Source organism: Bos mutus, unplaced genomic scaffold (assembly GCF_027580195.1).
Source record: "Bos mutus isolate GX-2022 unplaced genomic scaffold, NWIPB_WYAK_1.1 CTG197, whole genome shotgun sequence".
Taxonomy (NCBI): domain Eukaryota; kingdom Metazoa; phylum Chordata; class Mammalia; order Artiodactyla; family Bovidae; genus Bos; species Bos mutus.
In genome coordinates, this window is record NW_027219421.1 from 394,729 (window position 1) to 415,999 (window position 21,271).

General features: G+C 39.6%; 1 protein-coding gene across 1 annotated transcript in view; it reads left to right on the top strand.

The window, feature by feature from the left end:
- Positions 1 to 21,271, top strand: part of LOC102285781 (ATP-binding cassette sub-family C member 4) — a 166,768-nt gene that overhangs the window by 104,477 nt on the left and 41,020 nt on the right. Inside the window, 2 exon segments of the mRNA XM_070366732.1 lie at positions 15,223 to 15,373; positions 20,975 to 21,094. Of these exon segments, the coding sequence (XP_070222833.1) occupies positions 15,223 to 15,373; positions 20,975 to 21,094 (271 nt within the window).

Below are 21,271 nucleotides of genomic sequence, written 5' to 3' on the forward strand. Positions count from 1 at the left end.
ACTGAGCATGTGAACTTGCACATAACTGCCCTCACCAAACTGCTGTAATTTACTGAGGAAAGTTGAATTACAAAACATTTCTCTCCCTCACACTCCTCATCCACACATACACAACATCAGCAGCTTGGCTGAGCTCACATGATTGACTCTTCACGTCCTTTCATGGACACAAAGGGCTAATCTGGGGCTACTTGAGCCACCAATGCTGCTTGTGGTGAGACCACCAGGGACCATGTCATTCCCTCCTCAGGACACACAGAATGCACTGGCTGCAGTTTTATGAAGTGAAAGTGCCCAAGAAAAAGAAAATGTGAAGGAGTTGTCCTCAGTTACTTCTTTCCATAAAAGACAGTGCAAAACAATAAGCTGCTGCATCTGGATATTGAGAACAAAGCAAGCCTAAGATTTAGCCTAATAGGTTGAATCACTTCCTTTTATAGAAGCACAGAGTGGAACTGCCTTTACTTGTATCAGTACCAGTGACCCTTGCATTTCATTGTATAGAGATGTCAGGGAAAGTGTGTAGAAAGCATTCTAGCCTCTGTCCCTGAGCCATGACTTTGTCATTCTGAGATCTCTGTGATGTGTTGATCCCATCCTTTACCCTCTCCCTCAAATTCCCATTGGGGACATTTAGTGGAGAAGGCAATGGCAAACCACTCCAGTACTCTTGCCTGGAAAATCCCATGGGCAGAGAAGCCTGGTAGGCTGCAGTCTATGGGGTCACGAAGAGTCGGACACCACTGAGCGACTTCACTTTCACTTTTCACTTTCATGCAATGGAGAGGGAAATGGCAACCCACTCCAGTGTTCTTGCCTGGAGAATCCAAGGGACGGAGGAGCCTGGTGGGCTGCCGTCTATGGGGTCACACAGAGTCAGACACGACTGAAGCAACTTAGCAGCAGCAGCAGCTTTTATATTTTAGTGCCTTGTGGATATTTTCTTCCAGTCTGTCTTGCCTTTTTTTGTTGTTTTTTATTTTTTAACTTTACAATATTGTATTGGTTTTGCCATATATCAACATGAATCCGCCACAGGTATACACATGTTCCCCATCCTGAACCCTCTTCCCTCCTCTCTCCCCATACCATCCCTCTGGGTCATCCTAGTGCACCAGCCCCAAGCATCCAGTATCGTGCATTGAACCTGGACTGATGACTCGTTTCATATATGATATTATACATGTTTCAATGCCATTCTTCCAAATCATCCCACTCTCTCCCTCTCCCACAGAGTCCAAAAGACTGTTCTATGCATCAGTGCCTCTTTTGCTGTCTCATATACAGGGTTATTGTTACCATCTTTCTAAATTCCATATATATGCGTTAGTATACTGTATTGGTGTTTTTCTTTCTGGCTTACTTCATTCTGTATAATAGGCTCCAGTTTCATCCACCTCATTAGAACTGATTCAAATGTATTCTTTTTAATGGCTGAGTAATACCCCATTATGTATATGTACCACAGCTTTCCTATCCATTCATCTGCTGATGGACATCTAGGTTGCTTCCAAGCCCTGGCTATTATAAACAGTGCTGTGATGAACATTGGGGTACACGTGTCTCTTTCCCTTCTGGTTTCCTCAGGGTGTATGCCCAGCAGTGGGATTGCTGGGTCATAAGGCAGCTCTATTTCCAGTTTTTTAAGGAATCTCCACACTGTTCTCCATAGTGGCTGTACTAGTTTGCATTCCCACCAACAGTGTAAGAGGGTTCCTTTTTCTCCACACCCTCTCCAGCATTTATTGCTTGTAGACTTTTGGATCGCAGCCATTCTGACTGGCGTGAAATGGTACCTCATTGTTGTTTTGATTTGTATTTCTTTGATAATGAGTGATGTTGAGCATCTTTTCATGTGTTTGTTAGCCATCAGTGTGTCTTCTTTGGAGAAATGTTTATTTAGTTCTTTGGCCCATTTTTTTGATTGGGTCATTTATTTTTCTGGAATTGAGGTGTACGAGTTGCTTGTATATTTTTGAGATTAGTTGTTTGTCAGTTGCTTCATTTGCTATTATTTTCTCCCATTCTGAAGGCTGTCTTTTCACCTTGCTTATAGTTTCCTTTGTTGTGCAGAAGCTTTTAAGTTTAATTAGGTCTCATTTGTTTATTTTTGCTTTTATTTCCAATATTCTGGGAGGTGGGTCATAGAGGATCCTGCTGTGATGTATGTTGGAGAGTGTTTTGCCTATGTTCTCCTCTAGGAGTTTTATAGTTTCTGGTCTTACGTTTAGATCTTTAATCTATTTTGAGTTTATTTTTGTGTGTGGTGTTAGAAAGTGTTCTGGTTTCATTCTTTTACAAGTGGTTGACCAGTTTTCCCAGCACCACTTGTTAAAGAGATTGTCTTTATTCCCTTGTATATTCTTGCCTCCTTTGTCAAAGATAAGGTGTCCATAGGTGTGTGGATTTATCTCTTGGCTTTCTATTATGTTCCATTGATCTATATTTCTGTCTTTGTGCCAGTACCATACTGTCTTGATAACTGTGGCTTTATAGTAGAGCCTAAAGTCAGGCAGGTTGATTCCTCCAGTTCCATTCTTCTTTTTCAAGATTGCTTTGGCTATTAAAGGTTTTTTGTGTTTCCATATAAATTGTGAAATTATTTGTTCTAGCTCTGTGAAGAATGCTGTTGGTAGCTTGATAGGGATTACATTGAATCTATAGATTGTTTTGGGTAGTATACTCATTTTCACTACATTGATTCTTCCAATCCATGAACATGGTATATTTCTCCATCTATTAGTGTCCTCTTTGATTTCTTTCACCAGTGTTTTATAGTTTTCTATATATAGGTCTTTAGTTTCTTTAGATCGATATATTCCTAAGTATTTTATTCTTTTTGTTGCAATGGTGAATGGAATTGTTTACTTAATTTCTCTTTCTATTTTCTCATTATTAGTGTATAGGAATGCAAGGGATTTCTGTGTGTTGATTTTATATCCTGCAACTTTACTATATTCATTGATTAGTTCTAGTAATTTTCTAGTGGAGTCTTTAGGATTTTCTATATAGAGGATCATGTCATCTGCAAACAGTGAGAGTTTTACTTCTTCTTTACCAATTTGGATTCCTTTTATTTCTTTTTCTGCTCTGATTGCTGTGGCCAAAACTTCCAAAACTATGTTGAATAGTAATAGTGAAAGTGGGCACCCTTGTCTTGTTTCTGACTTTAGGGGAAATGCTTTCAATTTTTCACCATTGAGGATAATGTTTTTATGTTTTTAATGGAGATCTAGTTTTAATTTTGATGGAGTTTAATGTGTATCATTTTTTTTTTCCTTTTGTAGTTCATGTTTTTGTATCCCAAGAAATGTTTGGGTATCCTTAGGAGGGTGAAGATACTTTCCTATTGTTCTCCCTTTTTAGAAATTGATGCATCTTGCATTATTTTTTGTGAATGGAAGAATAGTTAGTGGTTGATGTTTATTTTTTTCCAGTTATTCTAGCCACATTCATTAAAATTGGCACTTGGTTAAAAATCCTTTGAATCGATGTAAAGAGGTGTGTGTCTGTATACTTTACTTTGTTCCACTGATCTGTTTATCCTTGTAGCAATATTGCAGTCTTGGTTATTGTACTTTTTGGTAAGACACGAAATCCAGTAGCTGAAGTCCTCTAACTTTGTACTTCTTTGTCGAGATTATTTTAATCATTCTAGATTCTTTACTTTTCTGTGTAAATTTTAGAAGCCTTTCAATTGATTTTTAATAAAAGTATGGTGGAATTTTTATTAATATTTTCTTTTAGCTCTAGATCAATTTGAGGATTCTGAGTCTTAACAATGTTGAATCTGCAATTATGGATATAGTCTTTTTCTCTGCTTACCTAGATTTTCTTTAATTTACAAATGTTTTTTAATGTTTAGTGTAGACATTTTATACTTCTTTGGTTAAACTTATTCCTGAATATTTGATGTTTTTTCATTATAGTATTGGATTGTTTTTAATACCATTTCAACTGCTTGTTGCTAGTTTATAGAAATACAGTTGATTTATTTGTGAATTCACTTTGCATTCTGGAGTTGGTGCTGGTGTTTTTTTAAATTCTGTAGGATTTTTTCATAAATAATCATGTCAAATGTAAATAATGACAGTTTTACTTCTTCATTTCAAATATTTATTTTTTGTGGCTAGAACTTCCAGTACACGGTGGAATAGAAGTGCTAAGACATTCTTGTACTCTTAGGACAAAAAATTTTCAACATTTTTTCATTATGAATAATGTTAACTGCCATTTTTTTCAGGTAGATATCTGTTCAGAGAAGGCAATGGCACCCAACTCCAGTACTCTTGCCTGGAAAATCCCATGGACGGAGGAGCCTGGTAGGCTGCAGTCCTTGGGGTCGCTAAGAGTTGGACACGACTGAGTGACTTCACTTTCATTTTTCACTTTCATGCATTGGAGAAGGAAATGGCAACCCACTCCAATGTTCTTTCTTGGAGAATCCCAGGGACGGCAGAGCCTGGTGGGCGGGCGTCTCTAGGGTCGCACAGAGTCGGACACGACTGAAGCGACTTAGCAGCAGCAGCAGCAGCAGATATCTGTTATCAGATTGAACATGTTTCTATTAATTCCTTAATTGCCAAGAATTTTACTTTAAAAAAAAATCAAGAATAGATGTTAAATTTTGACAAATATTTTTTTCTACATATCTTCAGATAATCATATGATTATTCACCTTTACTCTTTTAATGTGAATTAAGTGATTGGTATTTGAAGATTAATCTTACATTCCTGGAGCAAACTCTGCTTGGTCATGGTATAGCATCTTTTTATTTTTTTATGTATCATTGTGTGTAATTCATTAATATTCTGTCAAGAATTTTTGTATCTGTTGTTCTTGAAGGATATTGGTATGTAATTTGCTTTTGTTAAAATGTTTTTATCAGCTTTTGGTATCAGAATTATGCAGGCCTCTTAAAAAGACATAGGAAAGGTTTATATTTTGTAAAGGTCAATTTTATTTGTCAGCTTGGCCAGACTGCATTCCCCAGTTACTCAATCAAAAGGTGATCTAGGTGTTGTTCTGTAGGTATTTTGTAGATTTGATTAAAGTCTATAATCAGTTGATTTTAAGTAAGGAGAATTATCCTAGATAGTCTGGTAGGCACAATTCAATCAGCTGAAAGGCCTTAAAAGCTAAAGCTTCCTTTGAGAAAAAGATATTCTGCCTGTGGAGAACAGCATCAACTCCTAGCCAGAAGTTTCACCTATCCTTTGTAACAGCTGGCCCTGTGGATTTAGAACTTGTTTTGTTGATTTTTCTGCTTAAAAGTTCATCTTCTGTTTCATTCATGTTTGCTTTTCTCCTATTTCCATTCTTATACATACTTTAGTTTAATATGCCGGGTGTTATATTCTGTTTTTTTTTTTTTTTTAATTAGAAAATGTATTTCACATGTATGAAACATGTGAAAAAAAAAAAAAAAAAAAAAAAAAAAAAAGAAAAGAAAATGTATCTTAAAACTCTTGACTTTAACTCAACAAAATTAAGACGAAAATACAGAGATTTCCCATATATTCTCTGTAGCCTTTTAAAAAGTGCTTAAACCGTAAGTTTACTGCCAAGCATAATTTTAGTTTGAAGCTTCAGATTTGAATGTTAGTGGATTTTCATTTCCTTTTATGTCAAATGCTTTCTAATTTTATTGTAATTTTTAATAAGGCAATATTTTCAGGTGTGTTATTTAGCCTCAAACATTTATTGATTTTCTAGTTACCTTTTTGTTACTGATTTCTAGTTAAATGTATGTAAGTTAGAATATGTTGTATACAGTTTATGTCCCTTGAAGTTTATTGATTCTTCCCCTAGTATAGCACATATGTAATTGAAGATAATGTTTTATGTAGTTATTGACTGCAGTATTGTGTATTTAATTCAGTCACTTTTACTAATCATGTTTTTAATACATTCTATATCCCTCTTTATTTTATCTTCTTGTTTTATCAGTTTAAATATCACACTGTGAGTATTGAAGTATTGAATAGACTATTTCTCCTGAGTTCTGTCAGATTTTCATTTTTATATTTTGGCACTATGTTATTAAAATTTTATATAAAAGTAGTTTTTAAAATGATCTTCTGGATAAATTGACCCTCTATTCTCATTAAATATTTCCCTTTATTTCTAAGAATACTACCTTACTTCATGTTCACAGTGGTGTAGATAGTACTACAGCTTTCTTTTGCTTAGTGTTTTTATGGGGAACCTTTTTCAATGTTTTATCTCCACATTTAAATGCTATTATTTTTAAGGTGTGCCTTTTTAAAGTAGCAAATAGATAGACTCCAGTTTTGAATTTTGTAATGAGCTTGAACCCTGACAAAAGGTAGAAAGAAAACTATTGATCAATGAGTTATGCTGAACATGAAGGAAGAAGTGTACCATGTTTCCCTAATGCTTTCTGTTGAGTTGGTTAACAAATTATAAACCAGGCACCACCATTCATTTTTCAGTGGAGTTACCTGTGACTCTCATGGGAGCAAATTGAAGGATACTCAGATCCCAGGGCTGGTATGGTTGTGAAAAGATACAAGGCAGCCAAATGAGGGATGAAGAGTATGATTAGTGTATCCCAAGGAAAGGGTGGGTTTACAGAAGCTTAGTCAACATTCAGGAAACTAAGATAATGGCATCTAGTTCCATCACTTCATGGCAAATAGATGGGGAAACAGTGGAAACAGTGTCAGACTTTATTTTTCTAGGCTCCAAAATCACTGCAGATGGTGACTGCAGCCATGAAATTAAAAGATGCTTACTCCTTGGAAGGAAAGTTATGACCATCCTAGATAGCATATTCAAAAGCAGAGACATTACTTTGCCAACCAAGGTCCATCTAGTCAAGGCTATGGTTTTTCCAGTGGTCATGTATGGATGTGAAAGTTGGACTGTGAGGAATGCTGAGTGCCAAAGAATTGATGCTTTTGAACTGTGGTGTTGGAGAAGATTCTTGAGAGTCCCTTGGACTGCAAGGAGATCCAACCAGTCCATTCTAAAGGATATCAGTCCTGGGTGTTCTTTGGAAGGACTGATGCTGAAGCTGAAACTCCAATACTTTGGCCACCTCATGTGAAGAGTTGACTCATTGGAAAAGACTCTGATGCTGGGAGGGATTGGAGGCAGGAGGAGAAGGGGACGACAGAGAATGAGATGGCTGGGTGGCATCACCAACTCAGTGGACATGAGTTTGAGTGAACTCCGGGAGTTGGTGATGGCCTGGCGTGCTGCAATTCATGGGGTTGCAAAGAATCGGACACGACTGAGTGACTGAACTGAACTGAATTGAACTGAGTCTTAGGGTTCCTATGTTTGTATAAATCCCATCATAGAGATATGATACCCCAGTGTTCTGTAGTGTTCTGACTTAACATAGTTAACTGAGTTGGGTGAGGTCAGAGCAAACAGAGGTGATAAAGGAGGGATCTTGGATCCAGAGCTGATCTCTGAACCTCCTGAGATATGCACAGTACCATATCTGCTTACATGCAGAATCAGTAATAACCCGAGGCTGGCATTAAGTTTCAGTTCAGTTCAGTCACTCAGTCATGACCGACTCTTTGAGACCCCATGGACTGCAGCACACCAGGCTTCTGTGTCAATCACCAACTCCTGGAGCCTACTCAAATGCATATCCATTGCATCAGTGATGCCATTCAACCATCTCATCCTCTGTTGTCCCCTTCTCCTCCCACCTTCAATCCTACCCAGCATCAGGGTCTTTTCCAATGAGTTGGTTCTTCACATCAGGTGGCCAAAGTACTGGAGTTTCAGCTTCAGCATCAGTCCTTCCAATGAATATTCAGGATTGATTTCATTTAGGACTGATTGGTTTGATCTCCTTGCAGACCAAGGGACTTTCAAGAGTCTTCTCCAACACCACAGTTCAAAAGCATCAATTCTTCAGCACTCAGCTTTCTTATTGTCCAACTCTTATAACCCTACATGAATACTAGAAAAATCATAGCTTTGACTAGACAGAGAAAGTATGGAAAACCACTAGACCATTCAGATATGACCTAAATCAAATCCCTTATGATTATACAGTAGAAGCGACAAATAGATTCAAGGGATTAGATCTGATAGACAGAGTCCCTGAAGAACTGTGAATGGAGGTTCATGACATTGTACAAGAGGCGGTGATCAAGACCATCTCCAAGAAAATGAAATGCAAAATGGGAAAATGGTTGTCTGAGGAGGGCTTACAAGTAGCTGAGAAAAAAAGAGAAGATAAAGGCAAAGGAGAAAATGAGACATATACCAAGTTGAATACAGACTTCCAAAAAATAGCAAGGAGAGATAAGAAAGCCTTCCTTAGTGAACAATGCAAAGAAATAGAGGAAAACAATAGAATGGGAAAGACTAGAGATCTCTTCAAGAAAATTAGAGATACCAAGGGAAATTTTCATGTAAAGATGAGCACAATAAAGGACAGAAATATTACAGACCTAGCAGAAGCAGAAGATATTAAGAAGAGGTGGCAAGAATTCACAGAAGAACTATACAGAAAAGATCTTCATGACCCAGATAACCACCATGGTGTGATCACTCACCAAGAGCCAGACATCCTGGAATGTGAAGTCAAGTGGGCCTTAGAAAGCATCACTACAAACAAAGCTAGTGGAGGTGATGGAATTCCAGTGAGCTATTTCAAATCCTTAAAGGTGATGCTGTGAAAGTTCTACACTAAAAATGCCAGCAAATTTGGGAAACTCAGCAGTGGCCACAGGAATGGAAAGGTCAGTTTTCATTCCAATCCCAAAGAAAGGCAATGCCAAACAATGTTCAAACTACCACACAATTTCACTCAACTCACATGCTAGCAAAGTATTGCTCAAAATTGTCCAAGCAAGTCTTCAACAATACATGAACCATGAACTCCCAGATGTTCAAGCTGGTTTTAGAAAAGGCAGAGGAACCAGAGATCAAATTGCCAACATCTGCTGGATCATCAAAAAAGCAAGAGAGTTCCAGAAAAACATCTACTTTTACTTTATTGACTATGCCAAAGCCTATGACTGTGTGGATCACAACAAACTGTAGAAAATTCTTCAAGAGATGGGAATGCCAGACCACCTGACCTGCCTCCTGAGAAATCTGTGTGCAGGTCAAAAAGCAATGGTTAGAACTGGACATGGAACAACAAACTGGTTCCAAACCATTAAGGAATACATCAAGGTTATATATTGTCACCCTGTTTATTTAACTATTATGCAGAGTACATCATGCAAAATTCCAGGATGGATGAAGCACAAGCTGGAATTAAGATTGCCAGGAGAAATATCAATAACCTCAGATACGCAGATGACACCACCCTTATGGCAGAAAGTGAAGAAGAACTAAAAAGCTTCTTGATGAAAGTGAAATAGGAGAGTGAAAAAGTTGGCTTAAGGCTCAACATTCAGAAAACTAAGATCATGGCATCTGGTCCCATCACTTCATGGGAAATATATGGGGAAACAGTGGGAACAGAGTCAGACTTTATTTTGGGGGCCTCTAAAATCACTGCAGATGGTAACTGCAGCCAGGAAATTAGAAGACGCTTGCTCCTTGGAAGAAAAGCTATGACCAACCTAGACAGCATATTAAAAAGCAGAGGCATTACTTTACCAACCAAGGTATTAAGCTTAGGAGCTTACATTTAAAAGCCTTCCATGTTTTCCCTTTGTTTCTATTTCTCCTGTAATGGAAGGGTAGTGAGTATTGTTTAATATGAAGTACATTTTCTTTCTTAATCTTTTCGTGTAGTCTAATCAAGATTTTACCGACTCCACAAAAGTCTTGTGTTAGGTAGTAGCACTGCTGCTGCTGCTGCTGCTGCTGCTCCTGCTGCTGCTGCTAAGTCACTTCAGTCGTGTCATACTCTGTTCGACCCCAGAGACGCCAGCCCACCAGGCTCCCCCGTCCCTAGGATTCTCCAGGCAAGAACACTGGAGTGGGTTGCCATTTCCTTCTCCAATGCATGAAAGTGAAAAGTGAAAGTGAAGTCACTCAGTAGTGTTCGACTCTTAGCGACCCCAAGGACTGCAGCCTACCAGGCTCCTCCATCCCTGGAATTTTCCAGGCAAGAGTACTGGAGTGGGGTGCTATCACCTTCTCTGGGTAGTAGCACAGTGATTGCCATTTCATTGAGAGATTATTTTTAATTTCATGTTTCCAGAGTAAATAGGTAGAAGAATTTGTCCTACACCCACATCAGCAAACAGCTTACAGATCAAAAACTAGTCATCATTTTTTTCCTCTCTAAATAACAAGGAAATCTTGCCTTGTTTTCTTGCCAAGAAGTGAATCTTACTTTGTTTATTACACTTAAATTATATATTTTGCAAAATCAGTAATAGTTTAATGCTATCTGGATGATTTGTACTTACCATAGCTTGAAACAGAATTCTTAAGAGTCTGATACAGAATTAAAAGTTCAGAAATTCTTTTGAGATGTTAGCAATCTTAATTATCCTGATTTTATTTTTTAATACTGTAAACATATAATAAAACTACTGCTTACTGATTAATGGCTTTATGATTAAGTATATATTTCACATTTTGCCTGGGCTGGTGGCTCAGACTATAAAAAATCCACTTGCAGTGTGGGAGATCTGGGTTCGATCCCTGGGTTGGGAAGATCCCCTGGAGTAGGGCGTGGCAATCCACTCCAGTATTCTTGCCTGGAGAATCCCCATGGACAGAGGAGCCTGGCAGGCTACAGTCCATGAGGTCGCAAAAAGCCAGACATGACTGGACTGAGTGACTGAGCACTCACATTTTGCCTAATATAAGAACAAGCAAGAGATAATTCACATAATAATTCAGTTCAGTTCAATTCAGTCACTCAGTTGTATCCAACTCTTTGTGACACCATGAACCGCAGCATGCCATGCTTCCCTGTCCATCACCAACTCCCACAGTCCACCCAAATCCATGTCCATTGTGTCGGTGATGCCATCCAACTATCTCGTACTCTGTTGTCCCCTTCTCCTCCTGCCCTCAATCTTTCCCAGTATCAGGATCTCTCAAATTAGTCAGCTCTCTGCATCAGGTGGCCAAAGTATTGAAGTTTCAACTTCAGCATCAGTCCCTCCAATGAACACCCAGGACTGATCTCCTTTAGGATGGATTGGTTGGATGGAGTGAACCAAAAGTATGGATGGAATATTTATTTGCATAAAATAAGAAAAGCAAATTTTACTCTTGTTTAATGATAACATGTTCTTTGGCACAAGCTTCACAGAGACTATCAAGAACAGAATCCCTTAGTATGAAGTTTAAAGTAACATGTAGTAGATACCTAGGAATTTCTACAGGACTGTAAGCAATTTGTAAATTAAATGCACAGGAGGTAAATAGGTTCTTATATTTCAAACTGTGCTTGTGAAAGGAGTATGTTAAAATCTGCAGTACTGCAATACAGTGTTAATTCTGCAGTCAAGACTTCCTGGTGAAATTTTAATGTTTTTACCACCATCTTGATGCTAAACACCATACAGATGTTAAACATTTAAGCTCTTCAGCCTCATTTTCTGTCCTTAGGGTTTATGTATTTATTAAATTTTATTTTTTTCCAAGTCATCTTGCTTTTGGGGCTTAGAACTCATCTTTCTTATGAAATTTTCTTTTTTTTATTTAAAGAATGATTCTTAAATTAACATATGTTATTATGTTCTATTAGTGAGCACTTTTAAGAGCTTTCAGGCTTTCCTGGTGGCTCAACTGGTAAAGAATCCACCTGCAATGCAGGAGACCTGGGTTTGATCTCTGGATTGAGAAGATCCCCTGGAGAAGGGAATGATTACCCACTCCAGTATTCTGCCCATGAGAATTCCATGAACTCTATAGTTCATGGGGTTGCAAAGAGTCGGACTTAACTGAGCAACTTTCATTTTCACTTTAAGAGCTATCAGTGCTCTATGAGCTGAGTAGGCTGTTATTCCCTGATTAACTGGGAATCTAGGACTGGATCCTCACTTGGGAGAGACCAGATCTGATCCCAGGAAACCCAATAAAATTAGAATATGCAGACAGAAGGGAAAATATATAACAAGAGAGTATATTTATATGTTAATTTTGAGGGGGCCATATGTCATGGTTTATGGGATCTTAGTTCTCTGAACAGGGATTGAATCCAGGTCCATGGCAGAAAAAGTGCTGAGTCCTAACCACTGGACACCCAGGAATTCTCTAGATGTTAGCTTTTTAAATATAAATTTTGCTTCTCTATGTGATACAGTACCAAGCAGGAATTAAAAGAAGAGGTTTGGGGTCAAAAGCACCTTCTTTGGACAAGTCAATAAACTTCTCTGAGCATCTGTTTCCTGCTTTGTAAATAGAGAGGATAATCTCTCCTATTCATATTGATGTGAGAATGAGATTAAATAATGCCTGTGAAATGCTTGTGAGGTGGCGTACATGGCAAGCCTCTTAAAATGTTGTCCATTATTGGTATTTGGGAGAGTGGAGGTAACCATCATTTCTTTGTGAGATCGAGATAAGTGTGGAATTTCTTGTCTTATGCGAAAACTTGCTGTTGTGGCCTCTAACAATAAACTGTCTTATTTTTTCAATTTTTTTGATTGATCAGGTTTTTAAACAAGCAATATTTTCTTTTTCTTTTCTTTACTGTTTTTATATATACTTCACGAACAGTTCATTTAGAGACCAGTGTGGTTTCTCAGAAATAGCTGCTCACAGGACAGCATCTTTCTTGAGGAAGAGAGGTGCTCATTAGACTTCCTTCCATAGGTGGTGGTGGTGGGCCCTCTGCCTTAGTGATCTGGTATTCTAACCAGACTGTTGTCATTCTCTGCAAACTAAAGAATTATCCTGAACTGTGAAAAATCACCATGTACTCTCAAGTGAAAGATTTCATCCAATAATTTTTTGTATTTGTTCATGTGGCTTCATTGACTTTGGGCGAAATTTCCCAACTGGTAATAGGTTACAAACATATAACCTAATAGGTTACAAACATATCAACATGATTCCCCTGTATCTTGGGGCATCAGGACTTGAGTCACTTGCTTCTAGGTCAACATTCTTCTTGGTGTGCACACGTCATGGTCTCTGTCGTAGTGTGACAGAAGTACAGAAACACTGGCCATGGTGAGGTGAGTCATCAGATTGGCCTGAAATCCAGTCATAGGGTGGGAATTGTGTGTGTAGCTTGGATTAGGCTCCTTGGAATTCCTGAGAATATGGAAGGAAGAAATGAGGTTGGCTTCGGGGAAGGGATGTTTATTTCATACCAGAATCTTTTGTTTCCTTCTTCAGATGTTGGCTTTTTCCTGTCTACTATGTGTGTCTTCTACCAACTTAAATAGTTTGAGACAGCTGACAACAAAAGATTCAGAAATTTATATACATAGATACATACAAATGTAAACCCATACATGGTATGTATATATGTGTTTTTATAATATAATATCCAATCCACAGTGAGGGTGGCTATAGTATGACCGACAGGTAGAAATAAAACTCTTAGAGAAAGGCTTTTTTTTTTTGCTCAAAACTCTGGCTCCTTTTTGCTCAAAATTTTTATCAACTGTGATTATTACCTGCAAATTATTCACGCCACTCATTTTGTTTGTTAAACCAGCCTGTGAAATTCAGTCATCAGTCTCTTAGACTCCTCTAAAAAGTATTCATGTATTCTGCCTGTTTCTCCAGCACTCCGTGCCTTGTACAGATCATCATGGATTTGTATCCATCTGAGATTGTAAACTTCAGAGGCCTTGGCCCAGGCTGTGTGAATCTGCACATCTCTACCACCCCACCCCACTTCCATAGCAGACAGACACTAATTTTTATTACATTTCTACCACCTAAAGCTTTATACCATAATATCATACTTTTCCTGATAAAGATGAAACTTAAATTAGTATCAAACAATGCCTTGATTTTCTGTACTGTGTGCATGTGAGCTAAGTCACTTCAGTCATGTCTGACTCTTTGTGACTTTGTGGACTATAGCCCTCCAGGCTCCTCCGGGATTCTCTAGGCAAGAATACTGGAGTGGGTTGACATGCCCTTCTCCAGGAATCTACCCAACACAGGGATTGAACTCGTGTCTCCTGTGTCTCCTACACTGCAAGTATATTCTTTACCACTGAGCCACTGGGAAAGCCTGGTTCTATTCTACCTGCTATCTTTTTAGGCCAAGATAATTTTCCAAGATAAAATTACCTCAGGGGATGATGTGATGATTAAATGAATGTTCATAGACCTCTTAGCACCGTGCCTTGCATATAGTAAGTACCTGTTGTTGTCTGTTGTTGTTATAATCATTAGCCTTTGAAATAAACATTTTAAATACTTAGCATAATGATAGAAAGTTGGTTGTATGTTGAGAGCAAGCTTAAATGTGTCATAAAGTTTCAAAAACAAATTTTGAGCAAAAAGGGACCAGAGTATTTAAGCTAAAACAAAACAAAAAAACTTATTGGACTTTTTCTAAGAGTTTTACTGCTACTTGTTGGTCATACTATAGCCACCCTCACTGTGGATTGGATATTATATGTTGAGAGCAGGCTTAAATGTGTCATAAAATTGGGCTCCCCAGCTCTGTGAGTTATGCTTTGTTGTCTCCGTCAAGTTGCTTTTTCTATCCCTGTGCTTCAGTGTTTCCATCTGTAAAATGAAATAGTACTATTACTAGATAGGGCTGGTTGTGAGACGTTAATACATGTGAAATACTGAATGTACAGCTTGTACACAGTCAGCACTTAGTAAATGTTGACTATGGTTAGAAAACTGAGAAAGAAAGAAGAATTTCTGTTTCCAATGTTCAACATTTAATTTTGTCCTAGTTTTCTGGACACTGAATGTGTAATTAACTACATCTTTCTCTCCACATGCATAGCTGACGCTTCTGGATTCCTCACCTGTGATGCCTGCTCACTCATCCCTCTACTAACACTTACTTACTTTGGATAGTTTTGGATTCAAGTCTTACTCAAATATTCTTATCTGTTAAAAATAGTAATACCCACCTCATCAGTTTACTGAGTGTATCATAAGAGCTAATACCCAGAAAGTTCTTATCAGAGTGTTTGACACATGCAATAAATATTGTAATGACCACCTATAATTGTATTTCTTTGGATGGTAAAGCATTTCCTGCCTTTCCAACAAATCTTTTGAATAAAGGAGTTGAATCTCAGCAAAACAATCAAGTTTATCTTTGAAAAGAATCCTTGATAAGGAGGCCTCTGTACCTATCTTCTCTATTTCAGATGTTTATATTGATGACTGGTGTCGCGGGTGTGATGGTGGGTGTGATTCCTTGGATTGCAATACCCGTGATTCCCCTTAGCATCATTTTCTTCCTCCTTCGGATATATTTCTTATGGACGTATGGAGATATCAAACGCCTGGAATGTACAAGTGAGTGCCAGGGCTCTCAGGTTGGGATAGCAGTGAAGGCTGAATTCTGTTCATGCCATAATTAACCAGACCCCTGAAATTCTGCATACTGTCTTCCAGAATTTTTCACTAAGTTAACATTAGGTAATTAAATATTATGGCTCCCGAGAGTCATGTGGACCTTAGGCAAATGGATCTGGTGGCAGGTCAGCTGCAAGCTTTTCATTTTAACACAGTAAGTATGATTATGAGTACCACGAGGATTGAGACTGTTTTTGTTTAGTTCATGACATGCTTCCTAACACAAAGCAGGAACTCCATAAACACTTTTCAAAAAATAAAATGTTTCATCATATTAGAACCTAATGTAGAAGGAAACTATGAGATTTTTCTCTCCCTGAAGTTACTGGAAATTACAAGGAAAGAAAAAGCTCATGCAAAGAAAAAGAGGCATCAGGAAATATACTTCCATGTTAGAGGTGATATATCTGAAAAATACTTTCTCTCATATACTCCAAAGATGGCAAATAAACTTCAGTTGTTAAATGCTTTGCAAAGATAAGCCCTGTTATTTTTTGGATTTGCTCTTTATCATCGCCAGTATTTGGGGTGATGCCACAGTTTCTGGTCTCCCTTTCCCAAAGTTGTTCATTTAAATAGATGCTGAAAATAATCCCCTTAGGAGGACACAGGAAAGAGATCCATTTAGTATGCATATAGTCTATTTTTCCATTCAAGTTTTATTTTTTTTTTTCTTTTTCTTTATTTATTATTATTATTATTTATTTTTTTTTTACTTTACAATATTGTATTGGTTTTGCCATACATCACGGATGCATGGTTTGCCATGCATCTGCCATGGGTGTACACATGTTCCCCATCCTGAACCCCCCTCCCTCCTCCCTCCCCATACCATCCCTCTGGGTCATCCCAGTGCATTTTAGAATAATGGGGAACACATTTTATGATTAATTATTCCATTATGCAGGTAATCATAGAGGATGAAATAATTCAGAGATTATCTCACTATTAATTCATAAACATATTTCATCAATATTAAAACAAAAAATCATAAGGAAAGTAGAATTGCTACATATCTTTTCAAAAATGTATAAAAGGATAGTAGCCAAAAAGCAAGGAAAGATGTTTGTATCAGAAATTCCAAAGATAAATAGTTATTGCAAATTCACACTAACTTAACTTTGTGGAAAACAAGCCAAAAAGACAAGCATATTGATCCCATGGTTTTTTGTGTTTACTAAATGGGGAAAAAATCTAAATTCATCAAGATAAAGGAGTTTTGGGTTATACCGTTTGCATATTTTTTTAATAATAAACTACTGAGAGACATTTATCCTAAGTATTTGCATAAAGGATAGTGTCATTTTTATAAAAGCTATAAAAATTTCACTGTTCAAGAGAACCAGCTGACCTCCCATGAGATCTGGTCTTATAAAGTGTTTAGATGGATGGGGAGCAGTTGAGTCCAGGTGTGTGTGACGTCCTGCTCATGTGACTTGGTAGGACCTGGGGAGGCAGAAGAGGAAATGATGAGCTCCATCCAGTTTTATGATCTGAGGCCACCCATGAAACTGAGTCATTCAACAGTCTTATTGCAAAGCAGGTCTCTGGTACATTCAAAGAGGGATTGTCCCAGAAGGAACATGTGACTGAGATTTATGCCTGGAGAATGGGCCACTTCCTTTCATATGGAAATGGAAGGAAGGGTACCTCCTGAGCCTTTTTCAAGAACCAGTACAGGATTTTCTCAGTGTTTGATCTGGAGAGTCTGAGAATTTTGGCCCTATCCCTGTGAATATTGGCGTTTGTTGCAGCCTAACAGGCTGCCACAATGTTAGACAATAAATTCAACCCAACCCAAGTACTCTTTCCTCCACACCCCAGATAACCAAATATGGTGGCCAGTTGATTAGAGCTATTTAAATTTTCTCTTTAGGTGATGGGTCTGTGTCATAAATACTGCCACTGTTTTCTCTAAATAGTAACTGATAGTAAAAAAGTCACTGCTAAGGCACCAGCAAAAAGAAAGACACCCTATTGCTTTCTTCAGTTGCATAAGCTTGCTTTATCCTTGTGCTCTGAAGGACTACTGGCATCTTGAGGTTTATTTTCAGATTGAAGTGCCTAGCTGCCTCTGAAAACAGGTTAATTTTTGTCATCTGAATGACACATCTACAGCTGATTATAATTTTTTTTTTTTGCACATTTTTACAAAAGTAAGCACAGCAATGATAAGTCATGGAGAGGTACATAAAACTAAATGATGCTTGGCTGCCTTTCTCTAGCCAACTCTATCCATTTGGCAGTGCCTGAATGATGAAGCCATATCCAAATTCTGTCTGAAAAGGTTCTGTGATCAACTGGCAATGTCTGCCGTGGTCATCACTAGGGAAGGGTTAGCACGTGTGTCACATATATCCAGACCATGACTCCTCAAGTCTGCTATTTTAAGGGGTTCTCATGCCAGATTCCCAGGGACTTTGTTCAACTGAAGGTATTTAGTAAGATGTGCAGTCATGTCTAAGACTGTTGGATATTAGTTGAGTAAGATTTTGAAGTTTTCTGAACATAAATAGCAAAGTCTGGAGAAAAATGCATTTAGTCACACATGGACATCCTTAACCCTTCTCCTTCTGAGACAGTGCAGCTGTAACTAAAAACACAGCCTTGGGAATAAGACAGAGTTGTGTCTGACACCCAGCTCACCACTGAACAGTGAGTGCTCTTAGTCCTTCAGTCTCGGGGTCCTTATGAGGATTTCTTGAGTGAGTGCTTATAAAGTACTTGCTGGCCATTTCCAAAGGCATAGAGGCTTGAACATTAGGCAATTAGGAACATAGTAACAACTAGCAGGTCTCAGGAAGCGTGAATGATGACCTGCAACAAGAAAGTCAGCCCTGGGTCCTTGCATGCAGTTCCCCTGCCAGGGAAGATCAGCAGTCCTTGTGGGGTGTGTCCCCAAGTATCCCCAAGGTTGTGGAAAACACAGCCGTCAGTCATGTAAATAGTAAGATTACACGTGTCTGTGACTGTGGACTGATGCCATGGCTGTGACCTAATCTGCTTCAGGACAGTGAGCTCAGTGCTTCTGGGAAAAGAGGATATTACATTGGGCAAGACAAGACCAGAGCCTTCACATTCTCTCTTCCCTGTACTAGTTAATTTTCTTTGCAGATCCTCTGTTTAACTCATCCTGGCTTCCTGCTTAGCCCTAGTGGGATTTTAAATAAGCAGGATGGTTTTTCACAGGTCAGCATTCCCTCTGGCTCACTGTAACTTTTGGGTATGAGGTGAGGTAGGTGATGGGGTGTTTGGCTTCCCTGGGGTTCAAGCTGAGATGATACCTGGTTTCTAAAGTCAACCCCACCCTCCATCCCTGCTGGAGAGAGTCAGCTGCACTTTGATCTCCTGATGAGGGAAGCAGGTGAGGGAGGCCACGCTGACTAGTTCATTCCAGGACTCTTCCTGTGTGAACAGGCACGTCTACTTCCTCCTCAGAAGCTTTGTCTGTGATGAATAGTGTTGATGTCACAATGTTTGCTCTGGGAATGAAAGTGTGGTTCTGGTGAGTGTTCTGCACTCTCTGAAACTGGGTTCTCTGCATCAGTACACTGAGCCCCGGAAATCACCTGCATCATCCCTGTGAGCACCATGTGTCCAGATGGACTGATTTTCTGGGGTCTGGTTGGACACCTGCTGGGGGTTCAGAAAAGTCTGAACAGAGCTCCCAGTCCTTCTTATCTGGACAAGGAGCTTAGTCTGTGTTCGTGTTGCTGTCTTTAATGTATAAAGTTAAAGGAAGCTAAAATAAATAAAAATCGAGGGTCACTCAATAGAATAAAGAGGGAGAATAGTGTGGATGCTGAAGTAGTACAACAGACATGCCCTTGGACAGTCAGAAGCACCAGAAAATCACTTTAGGCTCTTTGCCTGAGTTAGATTCAAGAGGAAATGTTAGATCAAGTCCTGGTTCAAATAAGGTTTTATCTTTTAAGGAATATTACAGCTGAGGGCCTCTAACAGTTAGGGTTCCTGGTCAGATGTCCCAGTCAGGAAGTAGCCCCAGGGCTGAGTGGATGGTCAGCTGGCCCCCAGCCTAGGCTGTCCTTCCCCAGCCCAGGGCTTCCCACCCCCTCTGAGCCCCAGTGTCTCACAGGAAGAAGCCTGTTCCTTCCTTGTTGGTAGAACCAGTGACACTAAGCGGAAGAAGAGGTTCTGTGTCTTTGCCTGTCTGTACCCCAGCCTGGCCCCGACACACACCTGCAGTGCCTGTGTGCCTGTCAGTAGTGGCTGAACCGACACCCACACAGGCATTAAGATGCTGGCTAAGGAGCGAGGACTTGAAAATAATTTGGAGATTTGCCCTTGATTCTTTTTTCCCATCATTTTATAAAATCTCTGTAGCCTCCTATAAGATAAATGATGTTCACTTCCCCTAAATATCCAGGTTTTACTAACAGGTCTTCTCTAGGAGATACACAGGTAACAAAGTGAAGTCAGTATTTCCTGCTGATAAAGCACAAGTTATCTATCACTCATCCAGGACAGAAGTCACAGGCTCACTATCTGACCCTGACAACAGCAGGTCACAACCTTGTCCACAGTGGGAATGAAACCATAAGGGGTCCTCCCTTCCTGGCAGCCTGCAGCCCACCTGTTCCCTGACATGCAGGAGCCTGACCCTGGTACTCAACGGTCAGTGTGCTCTTAGAGAAGATGGAAGGAAATGGATGACCAGTGATATGACACCAGACCCCAAACCCACATGAAATCATTCAAGAGAATAGCCACTAAGGCCACTGTCCGATTCTAAAAGGGTGATTATGACTGTCACAGCCACAGTGACCTCCAAAAACCAGGATAGGTGTCCAGCAGGCAGTTGGTTCCTGGAATGGAAGTCAAGGCTGTTCAAAGGCTCCTCGTCTGCTGGGTCCTGTGGGCACAAGGGCGGTGCAGCACCGGGTGCTCCGTGACCCACACAGAGGCTCCTGGCGCAGGTGCAGGGAGAGGCCCAGGACGGGGGAGGCTGCAGACTTTCCATTCCCCTTACTCATCTCACCCTGTACTGGGTCTGGCTCTGGTCCGAGGTTGGGGATGTACTGACTATCCCAGCCCTTAGGCTACTCATCTGAAGTGGAGACAGCACGCAGGTAGCTCATCAAAATTCAGGGTCATGAGTACTCTCACAGAGAATTAAATTTTAAAATTCCACTAACTCAAACATTCATGAACAGTAATTTCCACCCAGAGGGATATCAGGGAAGAATAAGGAGGGAGGCCTTATTTGAGGAGAACCTTACTGAATGAGTTAGCAAAGAATTTTATTATCTAAATCTAGCTCCAGTTTGAATGTGGTCCAATATGTTTTCAAAACATATCTTTGATTTCCAGGTTGTTAAAGTGAAGCTTGCTTTAAGCAAGAGTTTGAGGGTTCTCATAGAGAAACCTCTTGAGAAATGATGCCATTTTTCCTCCCCAAGGCAGCCCGCCAGGAAGCCCCAGGTGTGCCTTTTGGCAGGATGTGTGACCACAGAGCCTGGGAGGCAGTGGGTTTTCTTGCATAGAGCCTCCCTGACTTTCTCTGTTATGTGTCTTCCCCAGCTCGGAGCCCGGTATTTTCCCACTTAGCATCATCTCTTCAAGGACTGTGGAGCATCCGGGCGTACAAAGCTGAACAGAGGTTTCAGGAAGTGTTTGATGCACACCAGGATTTACACTCAGGTCTGTAAGTTTCTGGAGATGATTTCTAAGGATGGGATGTGCTGTCTTCTGAGGCCTGACCCCCCTCTCAGGTGGTCTTGCTGGCCTGCACCTCTCTCTATGCTGCCCCACGTCCCCCTCTGCACACCTACCTCCCCCACCCCTTCCTCTCAGCATCCTCTCTGTGCTCCTCTATTC